Consider the following 25,052-nt stretch of genomic DNA (forward strand, 5'->3'; position numbering starts at 1 on the left):
CAAAACACATTGCCCAACTTCTCCTGAGTACGGCGATACCACATGTGTAGCCTAGATGCGCAAAGGTGCCCAAATTCCTTTTAGGAGGGCATTTTTAGACATTTGGATCCCAGACTTCTTCTCACACTTTCGGGCCCCTAAAAAGCCAGGGCAGTATAAATACCCCACATGTGACCCCACTTTGGAAAGAAGACACCCCAAGGTATTCAATGAGGGGCCTGACGAGTTCATAGAATTATTTTTTTTTGCATAAGTTAGCGGAAATTGATTTTTTTTTTGTTTTTTTCTCACAAAGTCTCACTTTCCGCTAACTTAGGACAAAAATTTCAATCTTTCATGGACTCAATATGCCCCTCAGCGAATACCTTGGGGTGTCTTCTTTCCGAAATGGGGTCACATGTGGGGTATTTATACTGCCCTGGCTTTTTAGGGCCCTAAAGCGTGAGAAGAAGTCTGGAATATAAATGTCTAAAAATGTTACGCATTTGGATTCCGTGAGGGGTATGGTGCGTCCATGTGAGATTTTATTTTTTGACACAAGTTAGTGGAATATGAGACTTAGTAAGAAAAAACAAACAAAAAAAATATATATTTCCGCTAACTTGGGCCAAAAAAATGTCTGAATGGAGCCTTACAGGGGGGGTGATCAATGACAGGGGGGTGATCACCCATATAGACTCCCTGATCACCCCCCTGTCATTGATCACCCCCCTGGTAAGGCTCCATTCAGACGTCCGTATGATTTTTACGGATCCATGGATAGGATCCGCAAAACACATGCGGACGTCTGAATGGAGCCTTACAGGGGGTGATCAAAGAATCTATATGGGTGATCACCCGCCTGTCATTGATCACCCCCCTGTAAGGCTCCATTCAGACGTCCGCATGTGTTTTGCGGATCCGATCCATGGATCCGTAAAAATCATACGGACGTCTGAATAGAGCCTTACAGGGGGGTGATCAATGACAGGGGGTGATCGGGGAATCTATATGGGTGATCACCCCCCTGTAAGGCTCCATTCAGACGTCCGCATGTGTTTTGCGGAACCGATCCATGTATCCATGGATCTGTAAAAATCATACGGACGTCTGAATGGAGCCTTACAGGGGGGTGATCAATGACAGGGGGGTGATCAGGGAGTTTATATGGGGTGATCAGGGGTTCATAAGGGGTTAATAAGTGACAGGGGGGGGGGGTGTAGTGTAGTGTGGTGTTTGGTGCGACTGTACTGAGCTACCTGTGTCCTCTGGTGGTCGATCCAAACAAAAGGGACCACCAGAGGACCAGGTAGCAGGTATATTAGACGCTGTTATCAAAACAGCGTCTAATATACCTGTTAGGTGTTAAAAAAAAAAAAAAAAAAAAAATCACATCTACAGCCTGCCAGCGAACGATCGCCGCTGGCAGGCTGGAGATCCACTCGCTTACCTTCTGTTCCTGTGAGCGCGCGCGCGCGCCTGCGTGCACAGGAAATCTCGTGTATCGCGAGATGATGCGTCCAGGAGGAGTAAATCAACCACCTCCCGGACGCATCGGTGCGTTAGGCGGTCGGGAGGTGGTTAATAAAGGGGGGGCTAAAAAAAAAACAAAAAAAAAAAAAACAAAAAAAAAAAAACGGAAAGCCTCATTTAAATGGGAACATATGTGCACATAGAATGACCGGGGACACACCAATGACTCATTGGCCTCTGATGTCAGTCTTGACCTGAAAAGTTATAGAAATTTGATGTCCTAAATCTACAAGCCTTACCCGCTTCCCTCCCCGACTCCATAGCCACTGGTGCAGCTTGGCACTGGATGTTGTACATGGTTTCATAGGAATCTCCTTCAATCAGCTGATCACCAGGCCTGCTAAAGAATGAATAAAAGGAAGCAAAAAGGTGTAAGTACTGTATGCAACCCAAACTACCATGACGTAGGTCACGGCACTCCAGGCGTTAAATGTACGCAGGATCAAAGAGCGGTAATCTGCTCACCTCATCCCAGGAGCCAACACTTCCACTGGCCTCTTCGTCTCACATTTTGGTACCACAGGGGGATTTACCGGCAGAGAGGATGGGCACATATACTCCGAATCGTCAGCACTTTCTGAATGATCTCCTAATGGAGGTTTTGGCACTGGGAATGGCCTATAATGTAAGAGGATTGACGGAGAAAAAAAAAAATATTTCTTGAGAAACAGCAGAGACCGCAGAAGAACAATCAATCCGAAGGGTGTATTCGCTGTACACAATTCTCCACCTCACTCAATACACTTCCTAATGAACACTGAAAATTAAAAAAATTACGGCAGCTCCCATTAACTATCATTTAGAAAAAAAACAAAAACTTTTGTCAGAAATTTTGATCGCCCCGAGATCCCCACTAATTACTAAAACAAAGGGGGAGCCACTGTGCTCCCACATCTGAGCAGCTCTGCTCGGTTGTCCCAAGAGCCGAAGGAACGGCGCACGGATCCATGGACAGTATACCAGTCTGTACACTGATTGCCAAAGAAAAGCGAGCAGAGCCGGGCTGAAACAAATGGGCAAAGTGCTCAGATCAGGGCAACTGCTCCATCATTTTAGCAATTGGTCGGATCTCACAACTCAGTCCCCCACTGATCAAAACTTTTGACAGAACACAGGATATCCATATTGCCTGGAGTGTTTCTTTAAAAGGCAGAAGTCCCAGAACGCCAACCTATCACCTATCCACATAGAACGTGGGCCCATCATTTGAATGGAGAGAAATAGGTGATCCTGCCTTCCCCGTTGAACATGCATGCTGCCCCTCCACTGACTCACTATGGGACTGCTGGAGATAACCAAGTAGGACAATCTCGGTCCGTCCAATAGACACTGAATGGAACATCAGCGTATATGCTAAACCGCCACCCAATTCAAATGGGGCGCAAGGAACCCCATTCTTATGATTGGCGAGGTTCCCAGCAGTTGGACACTTATGTCGCATCCTGTGAACAGGCTATGAGTTTTCCCTTGATGTAGGAAAAGTGATGAAGCAAGAATCTGCTTTTCCGCCTTTCAAACCTCCAGGCGTCTGCCATGCTCAGCTGCAATCTGAATTCAATTTCCTCCAAAGACATTTCCTGCCTTACAGCTGAGTCAGGTTTTGCAGAGAATTTCTTAGCAATGTATTGTGATGCAAGGACATAAAACAAAGAAAGGAGAACAGAAAGCAATGACCACAGGACCTTCAAGTAATGAAGAGGGCACACTGCAGTCATCCCTAAAATTAAAAGGAATGGATCATATATTACATTTTAGATTAATTAAAAAGGAGATGCCGTCTCTTCAGATTTTAGTAAATACTTAGGGGCAGATTCATTAAGACCGGCATTCTAAACGCCGGTCTTAATACCCCTTTAGCTGGCGGTGGGTGCGCCAGCCTTAGTTTAGGGGCTTATTCAAACATCACAGACATGTGCTGTCCATGCGAAAAGTACACATATGCATCGATTCTGGTGTGTTTAATCTAAAATATCAGTTATTTATGGACATGTGCTGCCTGTGATCTCTACGAACAGTGCACGTAGACACTTATTTTAGAGTGTTTCTTCACATATCCTTGTTTTCCCGCTCAGCGTGGATCAGTGGAAAAACAATGGAGACATGCACTACTTTGGCATGTTTTCCAGATCAAAGCCCCCCAAAAAAAACTGAACTATGGTGAATAAAAACCAGATATGTCCTTGGACCTTTGCGGAAGCAATAGGCAGATGCAACATGTTATTTGCATCCACAAAACAGTGATGGACGTGTGAACGAGGACTAAGTTGGAGTTATGTTACCTGGAGGCCAAGGAGTAGATGGCATTGGCGGAAGATGATGGCTTCACCTTGGGATCATCAATATCGAGGCCTGCCAATAGCTCCACACATCCACTCTGAACAAAAGGGAAAACAATCATGTGAGTTAAAGGCTTTCTGTCACCAGAAATACCTAAATTAAACTGGCTGATATTAGCCATGTGCTAACGAGCCTATTCCTAGTTTTATCCGTTACTCCATAAATGTTACTTTTATAATCTGCAAATTAGCCTCTAGGAGCGGGGGGGGTGTTGCGTTGCTCCTAGAGGCTCCGTTCTCCCACATCTGTCACCTCCCTCTAAGTCTTGATTAAAGGGCCAAGCAGCGTTCGCATCCTCCTGCCAGTCCTAAATGCATGCTAAGTCTCACTCCTGCGCTGTGCCGTTCAGTATTCAGCACAAGCGCAGAAAAGGCGGCAGCCAGGAAGCGCCCTTCCTTCACTGTGCCTAATACCAAACGGCACGGCGCAGGATTTACCCAGCACTCAGGGCCGGCAGGAGGATGCGAACGCTGCCTGGCCCTGTCAATCAAGACTTGGAGGGAGGTGACAGAGGTGGGAGAACGGAGCCTCTAGTCTAGGAGATAATTTGCGTATTATAAAAGTTACATTTATGGAGTAACGGGATAAAACTAGTTATAGGCTCGTTAGGTTCAGCTGATATCAGCCAGTTTAATTTAGGTATTTCTGATGACAAACCCTTTAATAGCTAAGGGGGTTGTTATGCAAAACAAATTATGATCTCTGCCCAAAAACCATCTAAACACAAAAGTGTTCAAGTATTTAGGTAATGTCCGTGATTTTGAAATTACCTTGTGGATCAGGCGAATTTTACATCTCATCAGAAGCATTCAGTATATTCAATATTTCCCCCAAAAACAAACTCGTTAGTTCCATTACAACTCATTCACACCAGAGCTTCTCAATTCTCAGCATCAGCACTCTACTTACTGTACCAGCGATGTCCAAGCTCTGCGTGCTACCATGACGGTCTACCCTTTTATCATCAACATGTGAAGGCAACGTAAATGGCAGAGAGTGGCGGTTGGTAAGCTCTTTGCCCCCAGTCCACGGGTCACTAGGATTTAAGCTGGGTGCCGGAGCTTTGGGAACAGAACGCATATTCCAAGGGTCTGGACGACTTGAGGGAAGAGGAAGTGGCTTTTCTGCAGGGGTGGAGGGAAGAGGTCTCCTCTGAGGTCTGTTGTCAGCCACCATTGAATGTGGTCTGTCTGGGGGTGGAGGTGGTGGGAGATCTCGAAGTGTTGGGGGGACAGGCAGCGGTTTGTCTTTGTGGTGTGAACTAGTAGAAGCCTAAACGATCACATACAGACATACAAATTGATTAAGCAGCAAGATAAAGAAAGGAGACACAAGTCCAAGTATGGAGACAGATGCTTTACCTTAGAGCTGGTGGAAGGACTACAAGCCCCTGACGGATTCGAAGCTCTCTGCTGCAGCAAGTCTAAACGAGGGGGTACTGGTGGCAAGGCTGTCGGGGGAGCGAGTGAAAGTGGAGATGGGGGTCTTTCAACCTAAAAGAAAAATCTAGCATTTCAATGTAATGTGCAGCACGTAGCCTGGATCTGCTTCTCAAAAGAAATCAATGGAACAGCTCTTGGGCAAAGTAGCCAAGGAGCTGTTTAATATGGTAATGCCGAGAGCAAACAGCCAGCGCCAGAATTGACAGGAAGCAGTGGGCAGCTGCAGTGGAAAGGAGGTAAAGGGGGATGGAACAACCCCTTTAAATTGTATTCTGTGCTTCAGCAAATTGATAGATATATTGGGGGTCATTTACAAACAGATATACGCCATTTTTGTGGTGAATCCGCTGCAGATTCTGTTGCATGCCATGTTGTGACGCAATCTGTGACTTCTTCTCTGCTCATGCCAGGACTAAGAAAAAATGGCCATGGCGTGGGTGAGGAAGGGCCACCAGGCCGTCTCACTCATAACTTTCTATGCCTGGTTTAGGTGTAGAAAATTGTCTAAATGCAAGACCGCTAGGAAGCGGTTTTACATTTAGAATCAGCAGTGGATCCGCCAAAGTTATGTAAAGGCCGGTGCCTCCACATAACCTCGGTGATCCACCGCCAGTGCAGGGGCTTAAGACCGGCGTCTAAAACGTCAGTCTTAATGAATGTGCCCCATAGTTTTTCCATGTTACACAATTTTTTTGCACACTAAAAATCGTATGTTTTTGAGTCACCATATTCTGAGAGCAGTTTGAAGGCTTGTTTTGTGAGGGGACTAAGTTTTTTTTTCTTGGTAAGATTTTGGGGTACAAAGGACTTATTGTCCACTTTTTATTCATTTTTGGGAGAAAATATAAAACACAGCAATTCTCTTTTCCAATTTTTACATGTGTTTTAGGCCACATTTTTTATTTTTTGTTTTATTATTTTAAAATTGTATTTTACCATTTTTATTTTTAACGAGATGTGACTAAGATCTTGTGCACTGATTCAATACAGTGCAATTTTTCAGCATTACAGTGTACTGTGCCTGTCAGCATAAGGCCTCCTGCACACAAACGTGTGCACCCCGTGGTCGTGCTGCAAACTGCGAGTCGCAATGCACAAACACCATCCGTGGGGCAGCCGCAGCGGATCGCGGACCCATTCACTTTAATGGGTCCGTGATCCGGCCGTTCCGCAAAAAGTTAGAACATGTTCTATCTTTTTGCGGAATGGAAGTACGGGACGAAACCCCACGGAAGCACTCCGTAGTGCTCCTGTAGGGTTCCGTTCCGCATCTCTGGATTTGCGGACCCAATAAAGTGAATGGATCCGCATCCGTGATGCGGAATGCCCACGGAACAGCACCCGTGTATTGCGGGTCCGCAATACGGCAACGGGAAGTACATGTTCGTGTGCAGGAGGCCTAATGCTGATAGGCATTGTATGAAGGCCTTGTCTCTGGCAGGAACCAATAGGAGTACAAAAATTGCACACCTTCATTAGGGTCCCCAGCTGCCACATAAACCCAACTGCTTCCTGCAATCACACTGCAGACAGAGCTCCCTTCCATCTTTCTAACCACTCAGATGCTGTGGTCGCTTTTGACTGAGGCATCTAATGGGTTAAAATGGTCAGAATTGGAGGTTATTTCCGCTATAAATTCCCATTGAATCACACAGAAAGCCCATAAAGAAACGTTAAGGCAAACCTTGGCTCCAGCTAACATGAAGAGAGAATCGTTTCCACTGTCATCGTCGTCATCTTCATAACAAGGTGAAGGCGCTCCATCTAGACAGTGGCGTAACATTTCCGCCATCCCACCACATCTGGGGTCGAAAGGGTCCACTACAATCGGCTCTGTTCCTTTTATTTCACAGCGGCAGAAAGGACATCCCTGACCTTCTGACTCCTAAGAGAAGGAGAAGAAAAAAAAAAACAAAAAAAAAAAAAAACACAATTTCAGAGCAGATTCCTAATGGAATATAATAACAGGCGAAAACGAGGCAAAATTCTCACCTGCCAGGAAGTGAGGCACAGCGTGCACATTAGATGCCCACAAGGTTCAATCTTTACATCTTTATCGTTCTCAGCGCATATTTTGCAGAGCTGGAAGGTGGAGCCCATTTCACAATACAGCTCGTACTGCTCCTGGAGAAGAAAGCAAAGGAAGATTAGGATCCTACGTATTGTAAGAGACGCATGGCCGATACGGATTTCTTTTCTACAATATCTATTTAAAAAAAAAAGGGGACTTGGCAAATAAACCTGTCGACTACCTCTCATCATACCCATGTCTTGTAATGTTACTTGGGGTTATGTCCTCCTGTCAGGACAAGCATGGGCACACTGTCTATAGGCGCCTCAGTGGAGCTGTATACCAGCACTTTGGCGGTAGTTTCTCCATAGATGTGAACAGCGCCAGGAAGAGCAAGAGAACTAAGGGTGGCAAAGTAGGACTATGGGAACTGCAGACTGCCTGAGACACTGCAGAAATGATGGTGGTGCTGTAGAATGGTTTATAAGTTGGGGGAGAAGGGAGTAGGTTGGGCAGAGAGGAAATACTGATGTCTGAGGTTAAAGGGAATCTGTCACCAGCGACCTCCATGGGCACATAGCTGTGGTTCACCCGATTAAAACACCGTTTTGATTTTGTTGATCCGAGTCTTCATTCCCAAGTTAGGATACTTTTTAATATGCAGATGGAGGTCTTTGGTGCAACGAGGGCATCACCATTGTTCGTGTTGCACCCAAGCTCCGCTCCTTTCTGTGGCCAGCCCCTCCTTGGCTGCTTTGATTGACAAGGCCAAGCAGTGGCAAAGTGGCGAGGAAGATGCTGGTCGCAGAAATGAGCATAGCTTGGGTGCAACAACAGCAATGGCGTATTTGCAACTCAAGAACGGAGTCTCAGATCAACAAAAGCAAAACAGTGTTTTAATCAAATGAACTATAGCTATGTGTCTATGGAAACGGTTTGATTGGGGGGGGAAGGTGATGGATTCCCTTTAACCAAGAAGAAAAGTGACATGACAACGGCTTACCTGAGTAACTTTGATGTGGTCCTGAGGGGTGGGTTCACATAGGCCTGTTAAATCTGGGTTCTGATTTCGGCCGTCGGGAAAGAGGTAACTGCAAAAAAATAAAATCAGTAAAGAGTACCACCACGAGGTTTCATGCTCTTGGTTTTCTGGTCCAGACATGGCAGATTTGCTGTGGATTGGGGCTACAGTCCTACCACAATTTACAATACCGTATCCCACAGATTTTCAAATCCACAACACGCTCTTATGTCGCAGAAAAGCTGTGGATTTTCACCCTTTGCAAAGCATAGGATGAAATCTGCAACAGAAGTTATAAACCCAGCCTAGAAGATCTCCTTTCTGTGGAGCTAGGCCATCAGCCAAGGGAAACCCACAGGTATATAAAAGGATTTTTTTTCTTTTTACATTACTTTTTCATCTACTTTTACATTACTTTTTTTTACTCCCATGAAAAGTCAATTTTCCCAGTCAGATTCAGAAGGAAAAAACTTTGAATACAATCGGAATCTACTTGTCTCTGAGGTCTACTGGCAGATCACATATGATGCAGCTAGAAGCATAAAAACTGTTGCTCTTACAATCCTTCCCGGAATCCGTCAATCAGAGCCTGGAACAGAGGTTTGTTGTGAGGAATGGTCTGCAGAATGTTACCGTCCCCTGTAACATATCCAATCGCCCACTGACCAAGTCTTGTGCAGCTCAGGCGAAAAATGTAACTGCAAGAGAAAAAAGACGACATGCTGAAAACGACTCCCATCATCCACAAAGGACAATGGGGTAGAAGGAGTTAATGAATATGGTAAGAGGAAATGTGCGACCTGCAAGCTACGCAAACGGCTCTCCGGACTGAGAAAAGCGGCTGAAAAATTGTAGGTTTTTTTAGGACATTTTTTGCATTTTAGGGCTTCAAGGGGTTTCCTGGGCTCTTAAAGGGGTTGTCTCATCTCAGACAATGGGGGCATATCTCTAGGATATGCCCCCGTTGTCTTATAGGTGTGGGTCCCACCACTGGGACCAGCACCTATATCGAGAAGGGAGCCCCGAAAGTCAAGAAGAGCACACTGTGCATGTGCAGCCTCCCTCCATTCATTCATTTCTGAGAAATCTGGGGTCCTCCAGCCACAGCGCTCCGTTCTCTATATAGGTGAGGATCCCAGCAGTGGGACCCGCACCTATCAGACAATGGTCGCATATCCTAGCGATATGCGTCATAGCAACCAATGACGCCGTGCGCTCATGCTGTCAGGAGGAATCCCGGCCGGGTTTCCACGGTCCGCAGAACACGGCTGTGTGCATGAGGCCTTACACGTACGCACCAACATCTTCAAGCTATAACGCGTCCTCCATGTAAAGGAATAGTCAACGTACTCACCTCCCAGGTTTGTGAATAAATTTCTGAAGTCGCGCTTTAACCTCGTCGTAAGTCAGGAAAGCCATGTAACCCGGATGAGTCACGGCCAGGCTGTTCCAGTTCCTGAGGAGGGAAGACCATGGCTGTGGGAATAAGAAAAGAAAAAAGGAAGCGTGACTGCGTGGGACCATTGTATGAGTCGATGAACGCGCTGACACGAAATCAGGGACAATCGTTAGGAGCAGAATGCAACAAATCAAGCAGCACGCCGGAGGAAATAAGATACAGAAAAGGAAGCCGTCAGCAGTTTCATGCGGCGGTAAACACATACATTGTAAAATACTGACAGGCTCCCTCTCTATTAAAAAGAACCTTGGGGGAATTTATGGAAGTACAAAAATCTTATGCAAAGACGTGCAACTTTTTCTATTATACTCCGCACTTTTTTTTTTGTAAGTGGGAGGTTACGGCCAGACAGACTTACCACGATTTATGCCAGGCCTGCGGCTCCTAATTAATTGGGTACACCACACTCCAGAGAATTTTTAGGATAAATAATTTAGGTTTCCAATGCTGAATACATTTAGCGTTTCAAAGCAGAGAGTTTACAAAAATAAAAAGTAGAAGTAACTGCTTAAAACCCTTTAACAGAGTTGAAGCGGATTACTATTTTTTGCTAAATAAATATGTCAAAAATTAAAGTGTTTTCCAGGCTTCTCATATTGATGAGCCGTCCTCAGGAGAGGTCATTTATAAATGACTGGTACGGGTCTGACACCCCGCACCCCCACCAGTCAGCTATTTAATGCAGCCTCTGGTGATAGAACTTGCACTTTAAATGGAACAGGAAGCAGGGCTGTTCAAAGTGTAGTGGTCGCACCTTGGCTAAGTGAATGGGTGCAGAGCTGCAGTAACGTTTTATACACAATCCCATTCGTGGGGCCAATGTTTCCTCTGAAAAGCCGCATCATTTCAGAATAAAATCTAGTTCTTTGTAAAGAGGAAGCCACACGGTATTTCATAGTGCCCACGGTTAGGACAGGATGAATCGCCAGACTGGTTCCCTTTAAAGGGAATGTGTCATCATATTGTTAAAATGATGTTTTTGTGTTAAACGTATACAGTGAGGAACAGAAGGATTGGAACACCCTGCGATTTTGCAAGTTTTCCCACTAAGAAATCATGGAGGGGTCAGAAATTTACATTGTAGGTGCATTCTCACTCTGAGACAGACTATAAAAAATAAAAGATTTTTAAATAATTTGTCTTGCACGGGCATCCAGTATGGTTTTACGGCCTTGACCCTTACGCACAGAGATTGTTCCAGATTCTCTGAATCTTCGGATGATGTTATGCACAGTTGATGATGATAGATGCAAAGTCTTTGCAATTTTTCGCTGGGTAACACCTTTCTGATATTGCTCCACTATCTTTCTGCGCAACATTGTGGGAATTGGTGATCCTCTACCCATCTTGGCTTCTGAGAGACACTGCCACTCTGAGAAGCTCTTTTTATACCCAATCATGTTGCCAATTGACCTAATTAGTGTTACTTGGTCTTCCAGCTCTTCGTTATGCTCCAATTTACTTTTTCCAGCCTCTTATTGCTACTTGTCCCAACTTTTTGGGGATTTGTTGACACCGTGAAATTTTGAATCAACGCATTTTTCCTTTAAAATGATACATTTGCTCGGATTAGGGCTCTTTCACACCTGCGTTCTTGTCTTCCGGCATAGAGTTCCGTCGTCGGGGCTCTATGCCGGAAGAATCCTGATCAGTTTTATCCTAATGCATTCTGAATGGAGAGAAATCCGTTCAGGATGCATCAGGATGTCTTCAGTTCCGGAACGGAACGTTTTTTGGCCGGAGAAAATACCGCAGCATGCTGCGCTTTTTGCTCCGGCCAAAAATCCTGAACACTTGCCGCAAGGCCGGATCCGGAATTAATGCCCATTGAAAGGCATTGATCCGGATCCGGCCTTAAGCTAAACGTCGTTTCGGCGCATTGCCGGATCCGACGTTTAGCTTTTTCTCAATGGTTACCATGGCTGCCGGGACGCTAAAGTCCTGGCAGCCATGGTAAAGTGTAGTGGGGAGCGGGGGAGCAGCATACTTACCGTCCGTGCGGCTCCCGGGGCGCTTCAGAGTGACGTCAGGGCGCCCCAAGCGCATGGATCATGTGATCACATGGAACACGTCATCCATGCGCATGGGGCGCTCTGATGTCACTCTGGAGCGCCCCGGGAGCCGCACGGATGGTAAGTATACCGCTCCCCGCTCTTACTATGGCAACCAGGACTTTAATATTGTCCTGGCTGCCATAGTAACACTGAAAGCATTTTGAAGACGGATCAGTCTTCAAATGCTTTCAGTACACTTGCGTTTTTCCGGATCCGGCGTGTAATTCCGGCAAGTGGAGTACACGCCGGATCCGGACAACGCAAGTGTGAAAGAGGCCTAAAACGTTTGATCTGTCATCTACGTTCTATTACAAAAAAAATATTGACATTTGCCATCTCCACATCATTGCATTCAGTTTTTATTCACGATTTGTATAGTGTCCCAACTTTTTTGGAATCCGGTTTGTACTTATGCTCAGCAGTGCAAGACAAATAAATTCTTTAAAAATCATACAATGTGATTTCCTGATTTATTTTTTATTCTGTCTGAGAGTGGGAATGCACCTACAATGTGAATTTCAGACCCCTCCATGATTTCTAAGTGGGAGAACTTGCAAAATCGCAGGGTGTTCCAATACTCCTGTTCCTCCCTGTATGTACATATACATTTTTTGTTTCACAAGTCCAAATCTATATTAAATATATATATATTATATATACATACATATATACACACTCACACACAATTTTCACACTGGCCACTTTGTCTAATAACAGGTCATGTTTTCCTGTTCTGTACAGGTAACTTTTCAGTAGTCATCTCATTATCACAGGCAGTATTACAATGACAAGTAACACCTCTATATAGATAACACAGGATCCACCATTCACAATAGGCCACATCGCAGCTTATCTACTCTGCACAGATCACACCTAGAAAACATCCCATAGAAGTCAGTGAGGTCCCCTCCTGTCCATTATGTCTATGGACCATGCTCTTAAAAGAAACTGGTAAGCTTACAAGATAGGGGGCGCCCTACAGATGCAAATACCCTTCTGTTCCGGCACTGTGTCCCCTGCTGTTTTTGGCATCTAATATGTTAATTTAGACCATCAGTACAGGGAAGAGGAGATGGCTGGGTTTCTCAATGGGCGTCCTTCTCCCTGGCTGTTGGGGTATTTTAGCAAAAAAAAAAAAAATGAATGCTTGCATCTGTAGGGGCCGCCCTATCTGGTAAGTAGGGCTGAAACGATTATTCGAATAACTCGATTAAATAGAGTAAAAAAATTCATCGATGCAGTTTCCCTGCATCGAGGAATCGTTTAGATCACGTGATCACGGAGCGGGAGTGAAATTAAGTGTCTCACTCACCGCTTCCGTGTCCTCCGGAGGCCAGAGAGGCAGGACTGAGCGGCCGGCACAGCTGAGGGAGGAGGAGGAGGGAGTCTCTCCCTCCCCACTGTGCGCGGCTGCCGCTGAAGACCAAGTAGGAGGAGGAGGGGAGGGACGGGACTGTGGCCACTGCGCCACCAATGAATGTGTCGGCCATATCCCACAGGGTCCCCCCCCTCCCCCCAATCATTGGTGGCAGTGTCCGTTCCGATCGGAGCCCCAGCAGTGTAATGCTGGGGCTCCGATCGGTTACCATGGCAGCCAGGACGCTACTGAAGTCCTGGCTGCCATGGTATGTTAGTGAGCAGAGAGCAGCGCATTATACTCGCGTGCGCTGTGGCCGGCGGTCGCTCCTTCTCATAGGTCTGTGCGGCGCATTGCCAATGCTTACAGCATTAGCAATGCGCCGCACAGACCTATGAGAAGGAGCGACCGCCGGCCACAGCGCACGCGAGTATAATGCGCTGCTCTCTGCTCACTAACATACCATGGCAGCCAGGACTTCAGTAGCGTGACTCCTGGCTGCCATGGTAACCGATCGGAGCCCCAGCATTACACTGCTGGGGCTCCGATCGGAACTGCCACCAATGATGGGGGGGGGGGACCCTGTGGCCACTGCCACCAATGATTAATACTGGCGGGGGGGGGGGGGGAGAGAAAGATCAGAGGCTGGGGGGGGGGGGCAGATGGAGAGAGAGTGGTTAATGGAGGCTGCAAGCACCACCTTGGCATGTATAAAGTTATTGGTTTAGAGAGGGGTTAATGAAGGCACCTCCAAGGTGCTTTCATTAACCTCTTCAGACCAATAACTTTATACATGCCTAATGCCAAGGTGCTTCCATTAACCCCTCCAAACCCAATGGGCATGTATAAAGTTATTGGTTTGGAGGGGTTAATGGAAGCACCTTGGCATTAGGCATGTATAAAGTTATTAACCCCCTTCAAACCAATAACTTTATACATACCTAATTACGTACGTTATTTTAAGTAGCTTTTTCTTATTAGATTACTCGATGAATCGAGAAATATAATCGATAGAATACTCGATTACAAAAATATTCGTTTACTGCAGCCCTACTGGTAAGCATACCAGTTTGTAACACATAATCCCATGAAAGGTCCTCTATAACATATTTTAGACTTAGTGGCCAGTGTGAGAACTGCGGGATTATTATTTTTTTAATATAGATAAATCGCATTAAAAATAAAAAAAAATGTTTAATGTTAAACTATTTTAGACAATAGGCCACATTCCCTTTAGGCTACCTGCACACGAACATTGCTTCTGTTCCGTTTTTTTTTTTGCAGATAGGATGTGGACCCATTCATTTCAATGGGTCCGCAAAAAAATGCGGACAGCTGTCCGCATTAGTATGTCCGTTCCATAGCCCCGAAAAAAAATATAGAACATGTCCTATTCTTGTCCGTTTTAGGCATTGTTACAATGAATTCGCAAAAAAAAAAAACAAACAATGGCATATGGATGTCATCCGTTTTTTTTGCACATACGGTCGTGTGCATGTAGCCTTAACATGTAGTTGAGAGGAAAACGTTGTACCTGAAAGAGCCGAGTGAAGATGTCAAACTCAAAAACGGAGATGTAATCGTTGCACGTGAGGTCAATGGTGGATTTCAGGGCCATGGCTTCCAGACCAGAAGAAATAGGGTGGACATCATGCAGGGCATGCCGGAAAATTTTCCACGGAACGATGGTTCTGTAAGGAAATAAAACATTTTTTTGTTTAGTCTTTTCTACTGTACGGACAAGTGGCTGAAGAAGCACATCAAAAGCGGAGAAGATACAGGACTACAGGGGGTGCCGTTCATGTGACGTCTATTATGGTGCCCCTAATGCAGAGAAGAAAACACAAGGAAAATGGTTCCTTTATGCAACCTGCAGAATTTTGCAAGCGGCTTTAAAAATGTGTATTGTATATACAGATTTATAAATTGTACAATCTACGAGACGTGTCATAGATGCATGATATGTGTGGGTCCCACCTCTGGGTCCAGAGTCTGCCTGCTCGGCCCTCTCCAAGTCTCACAGAACCAGCCCCCACTAGGTGGAGACCGCAGCCACACAATTGTCAAACAGGGTTCACAGGACACCCGAGAGGTCCATATTTATCACACATCCTACGTGTGAGATCTAGACCTGCCGGGACCATCACCGATCACAGGAACGGAGGTCCGATGTCTCCTGCATGAATGGCGTGGCAGTGATAGGAGAGTGCTCCTCTACGGCAGTCCTACAGAGCAGCTGCAAGTGTGGGCCCCACTAGTTAGACCCCAACCAGACACTTATCCACTACCCTGGTTCCTGGGGATAAATTTAAAGGGGTTTTCCAGTGAAAATAAACTTTTTCCTCATGCTGCACATAATGAAAAAAAATTATAGAAATTACCGAACATACTACCTTGTCCATCCTCCACCGCTGACAGTGGCTTTGATTGCCGCTCCGTCAATCACTAGCTGAGACGGGTTATCGCTGCTGCAGCAGCATTTAAAGTCATATCCTGCTGTGCAGAGACATTAGTAGGAAGTGGAGAGCGGCAGGGGTCCCCTGCAGTATCAAATTAGCTGTGGCGAGGCAATCATAAGAAAAAAGTGGAATTCCCCTGTAAATCTTGGGACAACCCCTGTAAGCTGCAGCTTTAGGCTGACTGCACATGATCGCATAATGGAGGGAGCGCACAATCAGGAGAGCCTGTCAGAGCCTTCAATGGGAAACGTATCCCTGATCAGGTGTGAAACCAGCATTAGGGTGCAGAACGAGAAGTGGAAAGTAGAAATGCGCTTGGAAACAGGATTTCGTAAGAACGTACTGCAGAACCAAGAGAAGAGTGAAGGTCAACGTCCACTGTCCTGCACATGTGAAATCTTAAAGGGGTTGTCTCTGATCGGTGGAGGTCTGACTGCTGGGGGGCCCAATGATCACTAGAATGGGGGCCAGTGCTCCTCTGTGTGAATGGTGTGAAAGACACAAATGCTCTCTGCTACTCCACGGGGCTTCCAGACGTAGTGGAGTACTTATACTCTGATACCTCCAGCTTCCCATAGAGGTGACTGGGACGGTGGACACTCATGCACGTCCATTCAAACGAGGGCCCCCAATTATCGGACACCTGCTGATCAGACACTGTGGATAGGAGATAAAGTTGCTGCAATGGGACAACCACTAAAATCTAGTACTACCAGTTACTATTTAAAGGGATAGTCCAGTCCAGGTGTAAAGAGATGCACCTGCATTGAGGGCGGGTCAGTGTCACACTGGGCAAGATACGAACAACACATTTAAATAGCACCTGTCACTACAAAATGCAATCTGAAAGCAGCAGAATAGAGAGCAGGAGGAGCTGAGCAGATGGATGTATAGTTTTATGGGAAAAGATTCAGTAAAATCTGTAATTTATACATTTATATCTTTGCCTTTTTCACCTCTTGTGAACAGCTATCGGTACAGGAGAGAGGGGTTATCAGTGACTGACCGTTATCTATTATGCTCACTTATATACACACACAATGCTATCAGTCACCGAATACCCCTCACTCCTGTGTATGTATATATATATATATATTTTTTTTTTTCCCACTCAGAAAATCCTAAAGCATCCGCTCTGCTGCACAAAACCTTTCAGTATATTTTTGTGGCGAAACCAACCTCGCCACTGGGTGCTGGAGAAGCCTGGTTGCCAGCCTCTTGCCCCAGGATTATGGGCCCTCTCATCAGCCCATGCTAAACTTAAACCCCATGGCGATTTGACCGTTTGTGGCATCTGAGCGTGGTTTGGATATATTGAGCGCTCAGATCCAAGCCATCTGGGGATATGTTAAATGTCTATTTACTGTAATGGTTGGGACATTGTATATTTGAGTAGTGATGTCTGTCCTATTGTCCCCACGTGTGTATTGGCGATTTGCCTTTGTCCTGAGAGATAATTGAATTACTCCTCGGTTGTCTCCAGGACAGAAGACATTGTTTAAACCTATGTATTCTCCTGCCTGAGATAGTTACATCAACCCATTGTGTAAGGTAATTGTATCACAGGCAGAGGGAAGGATTTTGTGTGGGGTGTTTAAACTGTAAAGCTGCAAAGGATTGGCTGCTAGGTCATGTCCTCAGTTCCCAACCAGGTCCACGGGGTTGGTAACCTTGTTGGAAAACGTGTATAAGTCAATGCTTGTGTGTTCAATAAAGAGTTCCTGTTTTACATTCAACATAGAGCCTCGTCTCATGTGTATGGGGATTGCTATAGGCTGTATACTCCCCTGGCTATAACTCCTAGCTCTTGTAAGAGCTGTTCCTGCTCTCTGGATTTAGGAGAGGTTCACCCACTGGAGCCTTATCGTAGGTCCAGGGTGGGTAGGAGACGGTGAGACCTCAACCAAGCTTCATGGTTCGTGGGGTCTGCAGAGCTTACGGTGTCAAGTGGAGTGCTTGGAGTCCTCGGGAAGCACTAGGAGCATTCATCGATTGAGGTACCCGGTCGGGGTGCTAGGAGATCAGTTACAATTTTGTTATAAATAGATTTAGAGGGGATGGCGAGATCTAGTATCTTCTAGCTTATAAGGGGTTCTCCGGGATTGAAGAAAATGAAAATACATATATATTACTTTATATTATAAATATATTCCCAAATACCTTACATTAAGTTATATGGCTCATTTTGTCTAGGGGGCAATGATTAGGAGAAGGTATTTGGGAATATATGGTATTTATAATAAAGTAATATTTGCGTATTCATTTTATTTATTCCCTCAACCTCAACTATGATGATATATAACGTAAACTAGTTTCATGCATTTTCTTTAACGTGTTGCATTTTTGGGTCTTTCAAAAAGGAGCCTGTGCTGGGTATGGTTCATTTCCCATGGTCTAAAAAAGTTTTCCCAATATAAAAAAGGCCACAAAAAAACAAAACAAAAAAAAAAAAAACACACAGCATGCAGGGTTGTTACGATCCCAAAATTTTGATTTGATTTCGATACCACAAAAAAGTATTGCAGTACTCGATACCACGCGAAAAACAATAAACCCCTAAAAAGCTGCAAATTCTGCATTTTATGGAACGTCCAGCCTATAATAGAACAGTCCTATCCTATTTTAATTTATTTTGTGGGAAGGGGGGGGGAACAAGATGACAATTTTTTTTTATTTTTCTCTTCAGTTACTGCGTTCAGCACATTTTTTTATATTTAGATAATTCTGACTTTTTCAGACGTGGCAATACATATGTTTATTTTTTTATTGTCCATATATTTTATATGTAAAATTGGGAAACAGCGATTTTTTTTTATATTTTGGCGTTTTGAAACATTAAATTTTTTATTTAATAACCATTTCCCCCCTTAGGGGCTAGAACCTGGGATCCTTTGGTTCTTGTCCTATTCACCCTGACAGAGCTGTATCAGGGTGAATAGGACCTCACACTCTCCCTGCTGCCCTGTGCATAGTACACGCAGCAGGGAGATTACCATGGCAGCCAGGGCTTCAGTAGCGTCCTGGCTGCCATGGTAACCGATCGGAGCCCCAGGATTTCACTTTGGGGCTCCGATCGGAAGCTATTACTGCCACCAATGTAAATACTGAGGAGGATGGCGAACCCTGTGGCAACTGCGCCACCATTGAAGATAATACTGGGGTGGGAGGCCTCTGCGCCTTTAGTGAAGATAATACTGAGGAGGTGCAGGGAGTGGGAGGGATAAGTCATCAATATTAAAAGCCCAGATAAACCCTTTCATCTAAGGTCATTATGGGCATCATCGAGTTGGTTATCTTTTGTTTCAGAAGGTGACATTCTGCCATCTAGGTCTGAGACCGAGGCCTGCGGAGGGGATACGAGCAAGGCCATATTATCCTGCATAGACCTGTTGAGTGCCAGCAGCATTTCTTTTTAGGAGGGACCCAGAAGCTGGCACATCTTAGGTAGCGAACTCCTGAAGTGTTGTTCTAGTGTGCCCCGGGGTGTTACTGAACGGGGCTAGAGACCCGTTTGGAGCGACGTGCAGCTCATGCTGATTATGGCGGTAGCTGGGGCGCGTGACCTACTGATCGAGGGCTCCCTCTGGGGCTATCATGCTGCGAGGAGGTAGGGGAGTTGTCAACTCCATTCTGAGCACTCTCAGTGAGTGGTGGGAAGTGAGGGCATGACCCTGTACCTTCTCTGTAGTGGGTAAGTAAGAGCCGCATCTTGCTGGTCAGGAGTGAGTGTCGCCTCTATTTTTTTCCTCGCTCTTTCGCAAAGAAAAAAATAAAATTTTCCCTTGGGACTTCATAGATCTCTTGCCCCTGGTCATTACTGAAGTCTGAGACATGGAGGCAGTGAGGGAATATCAGGTTTCCAGGGCCGACTGCTGATTAAGAGCTGAGCACCGCCAGTACTGCATCGACTAAGCGACCATCTTCCACGGCGCCCGGGTTAATTATATTCCATTAGCTGCATGAAACGGCGCCATCTCCCGTCCTGTTCACCGCTGCTTTGCCATAGACATTGGGAAGACAGCATGTGTGCACTGCGTGCGCCATCTTGTCGTACAGACGATTAGTTGGGGTGTAGGACCCCGCCAATCTGATATTGAAGACCTACCCTGAGGATAGGTCTTTAATATTAAAATCCTGGAGAATCCCTTTAATGGTGGAATTGCCGCCCCCCCAACAGAAAAAGAGTTAACAAATGTTAATAAGTTGTGTACCCCAAATTATCCCATTTAAAGAGGACCTTTCACTACAATAAAAAATCTAAACTAAGCATACAGACATGAGAGCGGTGCCCAGGGATCTCCCTGCACTTACTGGGCGCCGCTCCGGTATCAGATTTTCGGCTCAACTGGGAGGAGCCTGCAGGCGTCTCCTTTTCCCAGGCCAGAGTGCTGTCCAATCGCAGCACTCAGCTCATAGCCTGAGAGAAAACAAAACCTCTCAGGCTATGAGCTGAGTGCTGCGATTGGCCAGCACTCCGGCCTGGGAGAAGGAGACGCCGGCAGGCTCCTCCCAGTTGAGCCGAAAATCTGATACCGGAGCGGCGCCCAGTAAGTGCAGGGAGATCCCTGGGCGCCGCTCTCCATGTCTGTATGCTTAGTTTAGATTTTTTATTGTAGTGAAAGGTCCTCTTTAAGGACTACAAATTGTTCCGCAAAAACACAAGCACCGATGCAGCTACATCAACAACAAAATTTAAAGCTCTTGAAGGCGACAATAAAAAAATAAAAAAAACGGTTGGTCACTGAGGCCTCAAATGCATATGGGGGGGGGAGGGGTAAACTTTCTATTGGAGGGGTGGTAAAGGTTGCATCTGTGGGGGTCCTCACTGATCAATAAAATGGGGGACCCTGGTTTCCCACGTACCCCAAAGAGGAGATTCCCGGAATGGTTCAGCACTTGCCCTGCCGCCCCACTCAACCTCTATGGGAAGACTAAGTGCGGAGTACTGCGGCGGCTTCTGGGGATATCCCAAATATGCTTCTAAAGGCGAATAACTGCACCGCTGCTGATACAGTATTTAACACAAAAAAAAAAAAAAAAAAAAAGGCAGAAACAACAAACTCCATCTATTCGAGAATCCATACTTTTCTCCAAAAGCTTTCCTCCAGAAGTCAGCAGCATCGGCCTTGGTGATCCGGAAATTATCTCCTTGGAACAATCCATTGGGGAATATTCCTTTTAACTCTGCGAGCATGTGGCTGAAGATGAGGGACAATTTGGTCAAGTTCCGCCTAGAGGGTAGAAAGAGAAAAAACAAAAACGGTCAGTATTAAAAATTACACCTATACATACAGGTTTTCAAACAGCAATTTTTCGGTCTAGCATTACAGTGGGAAAATTTTGCAGCTAAAGAGTTAAGTCCAGCGTAGCCGGAAGAGTCAGGTGACGAGTTAACCCAAGAATTTCCTCTTCACAAAAATGCAAATAGCGTCACTAACCCTTGACATGGTAGGTCATGATCGCTGAGCTCAGTACTGCAAGAAGCCAGCAATCCAAGTGTCTCCGGCCTGAAGACCTCTCCGCTGGCACAAGAGCCCTGGCATCTGGCGTTATACGAATCTAGGGGGAGTGATCGCTCAATTAGGATTTCCTTCCTTCGAGATGGAATCATTAGATCTGGGTATGCAGCTCCGAGCCTTTCTCCTCACGTTTGTGGAGTACAAGCAGGAGCTCCATCCCACAGGATGCTGACAGCTTCTAGGGGCACCTATCATGGCAGACTACAGTCACACGCCAGATTTTTAAAGGGCATCCGTAAGCAGATTTGTACTGACGACACTGGCTGACCTGTTACATGTGCACTTGGCAGCTGAAGACATCTGTGTTGGTCTCATGTTCATATGTGCCCGCATCGCTGAGAAAATTTGTGTTAATATATGTAAATGAGCCTCTAGGAGCAACGAGGCCGTTACCGTTACACCTAGAGGCTCTGCTCTCTCTGCAACTGCTGCGCCTTCTCAGGTCCAGGTGTGATCACAATTACACTACAGTGCAAAGAGAGCAGCAGTCGCAGAGAGAGCAGAGCCTTTAAGTGTAATAGCAACACCCTCGTTGCTCCTAGAGGCTCATTTGCATATAATAAAACATTTTTCTCAGCAATGCGGGCACATATGAACATGGGACCCACACAGATGTCTTCAGCTGCCGAGTGCACATGTAACAAGTCAGCCAGTGTCAGTCGGTACAAATCTGCTGACAGATGCCCTTTAATCGGCGAGGTGCTGAGACACCAACTGTCTGCTAAAAGGAGAGGACACAAGTGCCCAAGTGATCGATGTGCCCCATCAGTTCTGATCTGCTCTCATTTAAATGGAAAATGATTACATAGCAATAATAAAAGATTTTATTGAGGATTTGATAATTCAGTACTTCACGTTTAGTATTTATTTTCGCAATCCGATTTGCCAGGCTCACACCCCATGATATGATACGTCTGTGTTCTGCGCAGCTTACTACACTTCGCACACTGCAGAGTGCCGAGAGTCACCAATGCTTTCTTATTGTCCACCAACCCCACCCCCTGGTTCCCATTCCGCCCAGCCGCCCCACCCCCTGGTTCCCCCCTATTCCACCCTGCCACCGCACCCCCTGGTTTCCAAAGCACCCATTGCTAATATACCCGGCCACCGCACCCCCTGGTTCCCAATCCAGCCGCCAGCCGCACCCCCTGGTTCCCAATCCAGCCGCCCACCGCACCCCCTGGTTTCCAAAGCATCCATTGCGAACATACCCTCCCACCGCACCTCGTGGTTCCCAATATACCCTCCCGCCACACCTCCTGGCTTCTAATACACCCGCCCACTGCATCTCCATCGATACTATAAAGCTGAATAATGTCTTCCGCGCAAGCGCTGGGAGCATGTCCTGCACATGCTCAGTGAGGCCCATAGAAAAACTAGCCTTTGAAGTGTTATTCCATATTTTGGGTTTTACCTTCTATAGTCCGGGTTATAAGAAACCTCCTGCAGCGCCCCAAGCTTTATAAAATAAACGATACAGTCACCGCTTAATCACCCTCCGTTTCCGGTGCTCTGGACCTCATCTCCGGTTTCTTGAGATCGCTGCAGTCAATCACCGGCCTGAGCAATATATGGCATGAGATCAGTGAGGCCAGTGACTGGCTGCTGCGGTCACGTGCCATGTACAGCGAGCTCACCACTGAAACCAGTTGAGGACAGGTGCTGCAGCGCTGGAAACGGCGGAGAATTAAGCGCTGAGCGTGTGTTCTTTTATTATTTTCTGACATTCCGCGTGACGGGGGAGTTTTGTTATAACTCGGACGAAACCAGCAAGTCTGTAATGAACTAAAAAATCCTAGCAGCTCAGAAGCAGGACGAGCCTAGAAGTTTATACCAGTAAAGCAGACCGTATGAAACCAGTAACGACAAGCTTGCGCTACAGCCTGGCGGACTTAATAACCCGAAACGCACTGGAACTATCCCTGTGGCCGAAGCCAGCAACTGTGCTTAAAAATAACCTATCGCCTCGCTGTTTCTCCGCGGGTTTCACAATGTTCGTGTGTCAACGACCAATTCTGACTGTGGTTACATTCACTTCCTCTCGCTTTTTCCACTGCACAATGCAAAAACTTCCTGCTTTTTGTACAGCAAGACTTGCTGCAAATACCTGAATGCTGCAAGGTGGATGAAGAGCGTTGACGGGGTCTGATCACAGACCTGTTCACACCTTCAGGATTTGACGCACGAGTCATTGTGAACTAAACCTTTCTACAGCCTAAGTCTAAACAGCCCAAGATAAAAAGACTTGTAATATACTTTATTATTCAGTAATACACTTTTCCTGCTCAAAGTCCAGGGTGCCATCGCATAATTACAGGTCGGCGCTGTACGGATTTCACCGGGGGCAGCAGCAAACATGGTTGCTCCTGCCTGTGCGCCCCTCAAGCTTGGCTAAACTCAGACACAATACATGGGTACCCGGTACAGGTGTGCTACGCCAGGATGTAGCTGAGCAGAGCGGGCTCTTGCTACTACTGTGCTATACCAAAGCCCATGGTAGTGCTCCCGATCCAAGTCAATGGGTCTCCATCCTCAATACTGAATTCACACAGCCGGTACCCATATCTTGCGGAACCGCCGCCTGCTTATGGTCGTATGAATGAGCCCTTAGCCAAAGGATTAGGGTATGTTTAAATGATGGATTTTTAAAATCCGCCTACTAAAATTCATAGAGGAATCCCCAAGTTTTTTTTCCTGTTCATTTTTTCGTGCAGATTGACGACGCTTTATTTTTATTGTTTAAACCGATGGCTGTTTACTGCAAAACAAGACTGCATTTTTTGGCGCAGATTCACCCCAAAAAGCTGAAACTGTATGGACACGCAAGGAGCTGTTTTTCCAAGTCCCGTTATTTTCAATGGGAGATTCTGCGAAGATTCCGCCTCAACGTAGGGCGTGCCGCTCCTTTTTCCACGTGGAAAAAAACAAAAAACAAATGCACTGAAATGAATGGAGTGGATATTGAAGCAGAAATGCTCTGAAATCAGGGCCAAAAAAAAAATATAAAAAAATCTCTGAACTGGCCCTAAAAGGGGTTGTCTCACTTTATCAGGTAGAGAAAATTAATACAAGGCACTTACTAATGTATTGTGATTGTCCATATTGCCTCCTTTGCTGGCTGGATTCATTTTTCCATCACATTATACACTGCTCGTTTCCATGGTTATGACCACCTTGTAATCCAACGTCGGTGGCCGTGCTTACACACTATAGGAAAAAGCGTTGGCCTATGTGCGCTCCTGTGGTGCCGGCCTGTAGTGGGCAAGCATGACCATCGCTGCTGGATTGCAGGGTGGTCGTAACCATGGAAACAAGAAGTGTATAATGTGATGGAAAAATGGATCAAGCTAGCAAAGGAGGCAATATGGACAGTCACAATACATTAGTAAGTGCCTTGCATTCACTTTCTCTACATGATGAATGCCATCTGCTGAAGTGAGAGGATCCCTTTAAGAAGACAGAACAAACTGCCTGTGGCTATACACACCTGCCTGTCTACAGAGCAAGCCGCGCTCAGAATAGCCCACAAAAAAGGTACAGGACCAGCTATTAAACATTATAATTGAATTAGAAAATTAAATTAGTTGCTGGAGAGGGGGGGTAGATATGCCTCTATTGTAGCGTAAAAAGCCACAAATGATGGCACATCCAAATCTGCTACTTTTTTAGCCTTTGGCTCTTTTCTGAAGAATGCCAGGTGTTGATAAATGTCGTGGCGTCAGTGGTCAGGGCCACTGCTGGTGGACAGAGGAGGACAAGCGGGTCTGGACCACTGGCTCAACAAGAGAAGAGGCTGAATAAGCGATGCGGCGCCTATGCCCGCTTGGAGGGGCTTGTTGGTAATACCAGCAAGTACCACCCCCTCATCAGATTGACAGCAG

The 25,052-nt window shown here is 46.0% G+C and overlaps 1 protein-coding gene across 1 annotated transcript in view; it reads right to left on the reverse strand.

Annotated features, from left to right (window-relative positions):
• Positions 1-25,052, reverse strand: part of CBL (Cbl proto-oncogene) — a 55,696-nt gene that overhangs the window by 20,976 nt on the left and 9,668 nt on the right. Inside the window, exons 3-14 of the mRNA XM_044282351.1 lie at positions 20,737-20,883; positions 14,728-14,884; positions 9,678-9,799; positions 8,884-9,021; positions 8,306-8,393; positions 7,284-7,415; positions 6,976-7,176; positions 5,211-5,342; positions 4,759-5,121; positions 3,792-3,886; positions 1,978-2,130; positions 1,752-1,852 (exon numbers count right to left, since the gene is read on the reverse strand). Coding sequence (XP_044138286.1) covers positions 1,752-1,852; positions 1,978-2,130; positions 3,792-3,886; positions 4,759-5,121; positions 5,211-5,342; positions 6,976-7,176; positions 7,284-7,415; positions 8,306-8,393; positions 8,884-9,021; positions 9,678-9,799; positions 14,728-14,884; positions 20,737-20,883 — 1,829 coding nt within the window. The remainder of the gene's footprint in view (positions 1-1,751; positions 1,853-1,977; positions 2,131-3,791; positions 3,887-4,758; positions 5,122-5,210; positions 5,343-6,975; positions 7,177-7,283; positions 7,416-8,305; positions 8,394-8,883; positions 9,022-9,677; positions 9,800-14,727; positions 14,885-20,736; positions 20,884-25,052) is intronic.

This window comes from Bufo gargarizans, chromosome 2 (assembly GCF_014858855.1).
Source record: "Bufo gargarizans isolate SCDJY-AF-19 chromosome 2, ASM1485885v1, whole genome shotgun sequence".
Lineage (NCBI taxonomy): Eukaryota > Metazoa > Chordata > Amphibia > Anura > Bufonidae > Bufo > Bufo gargarizans.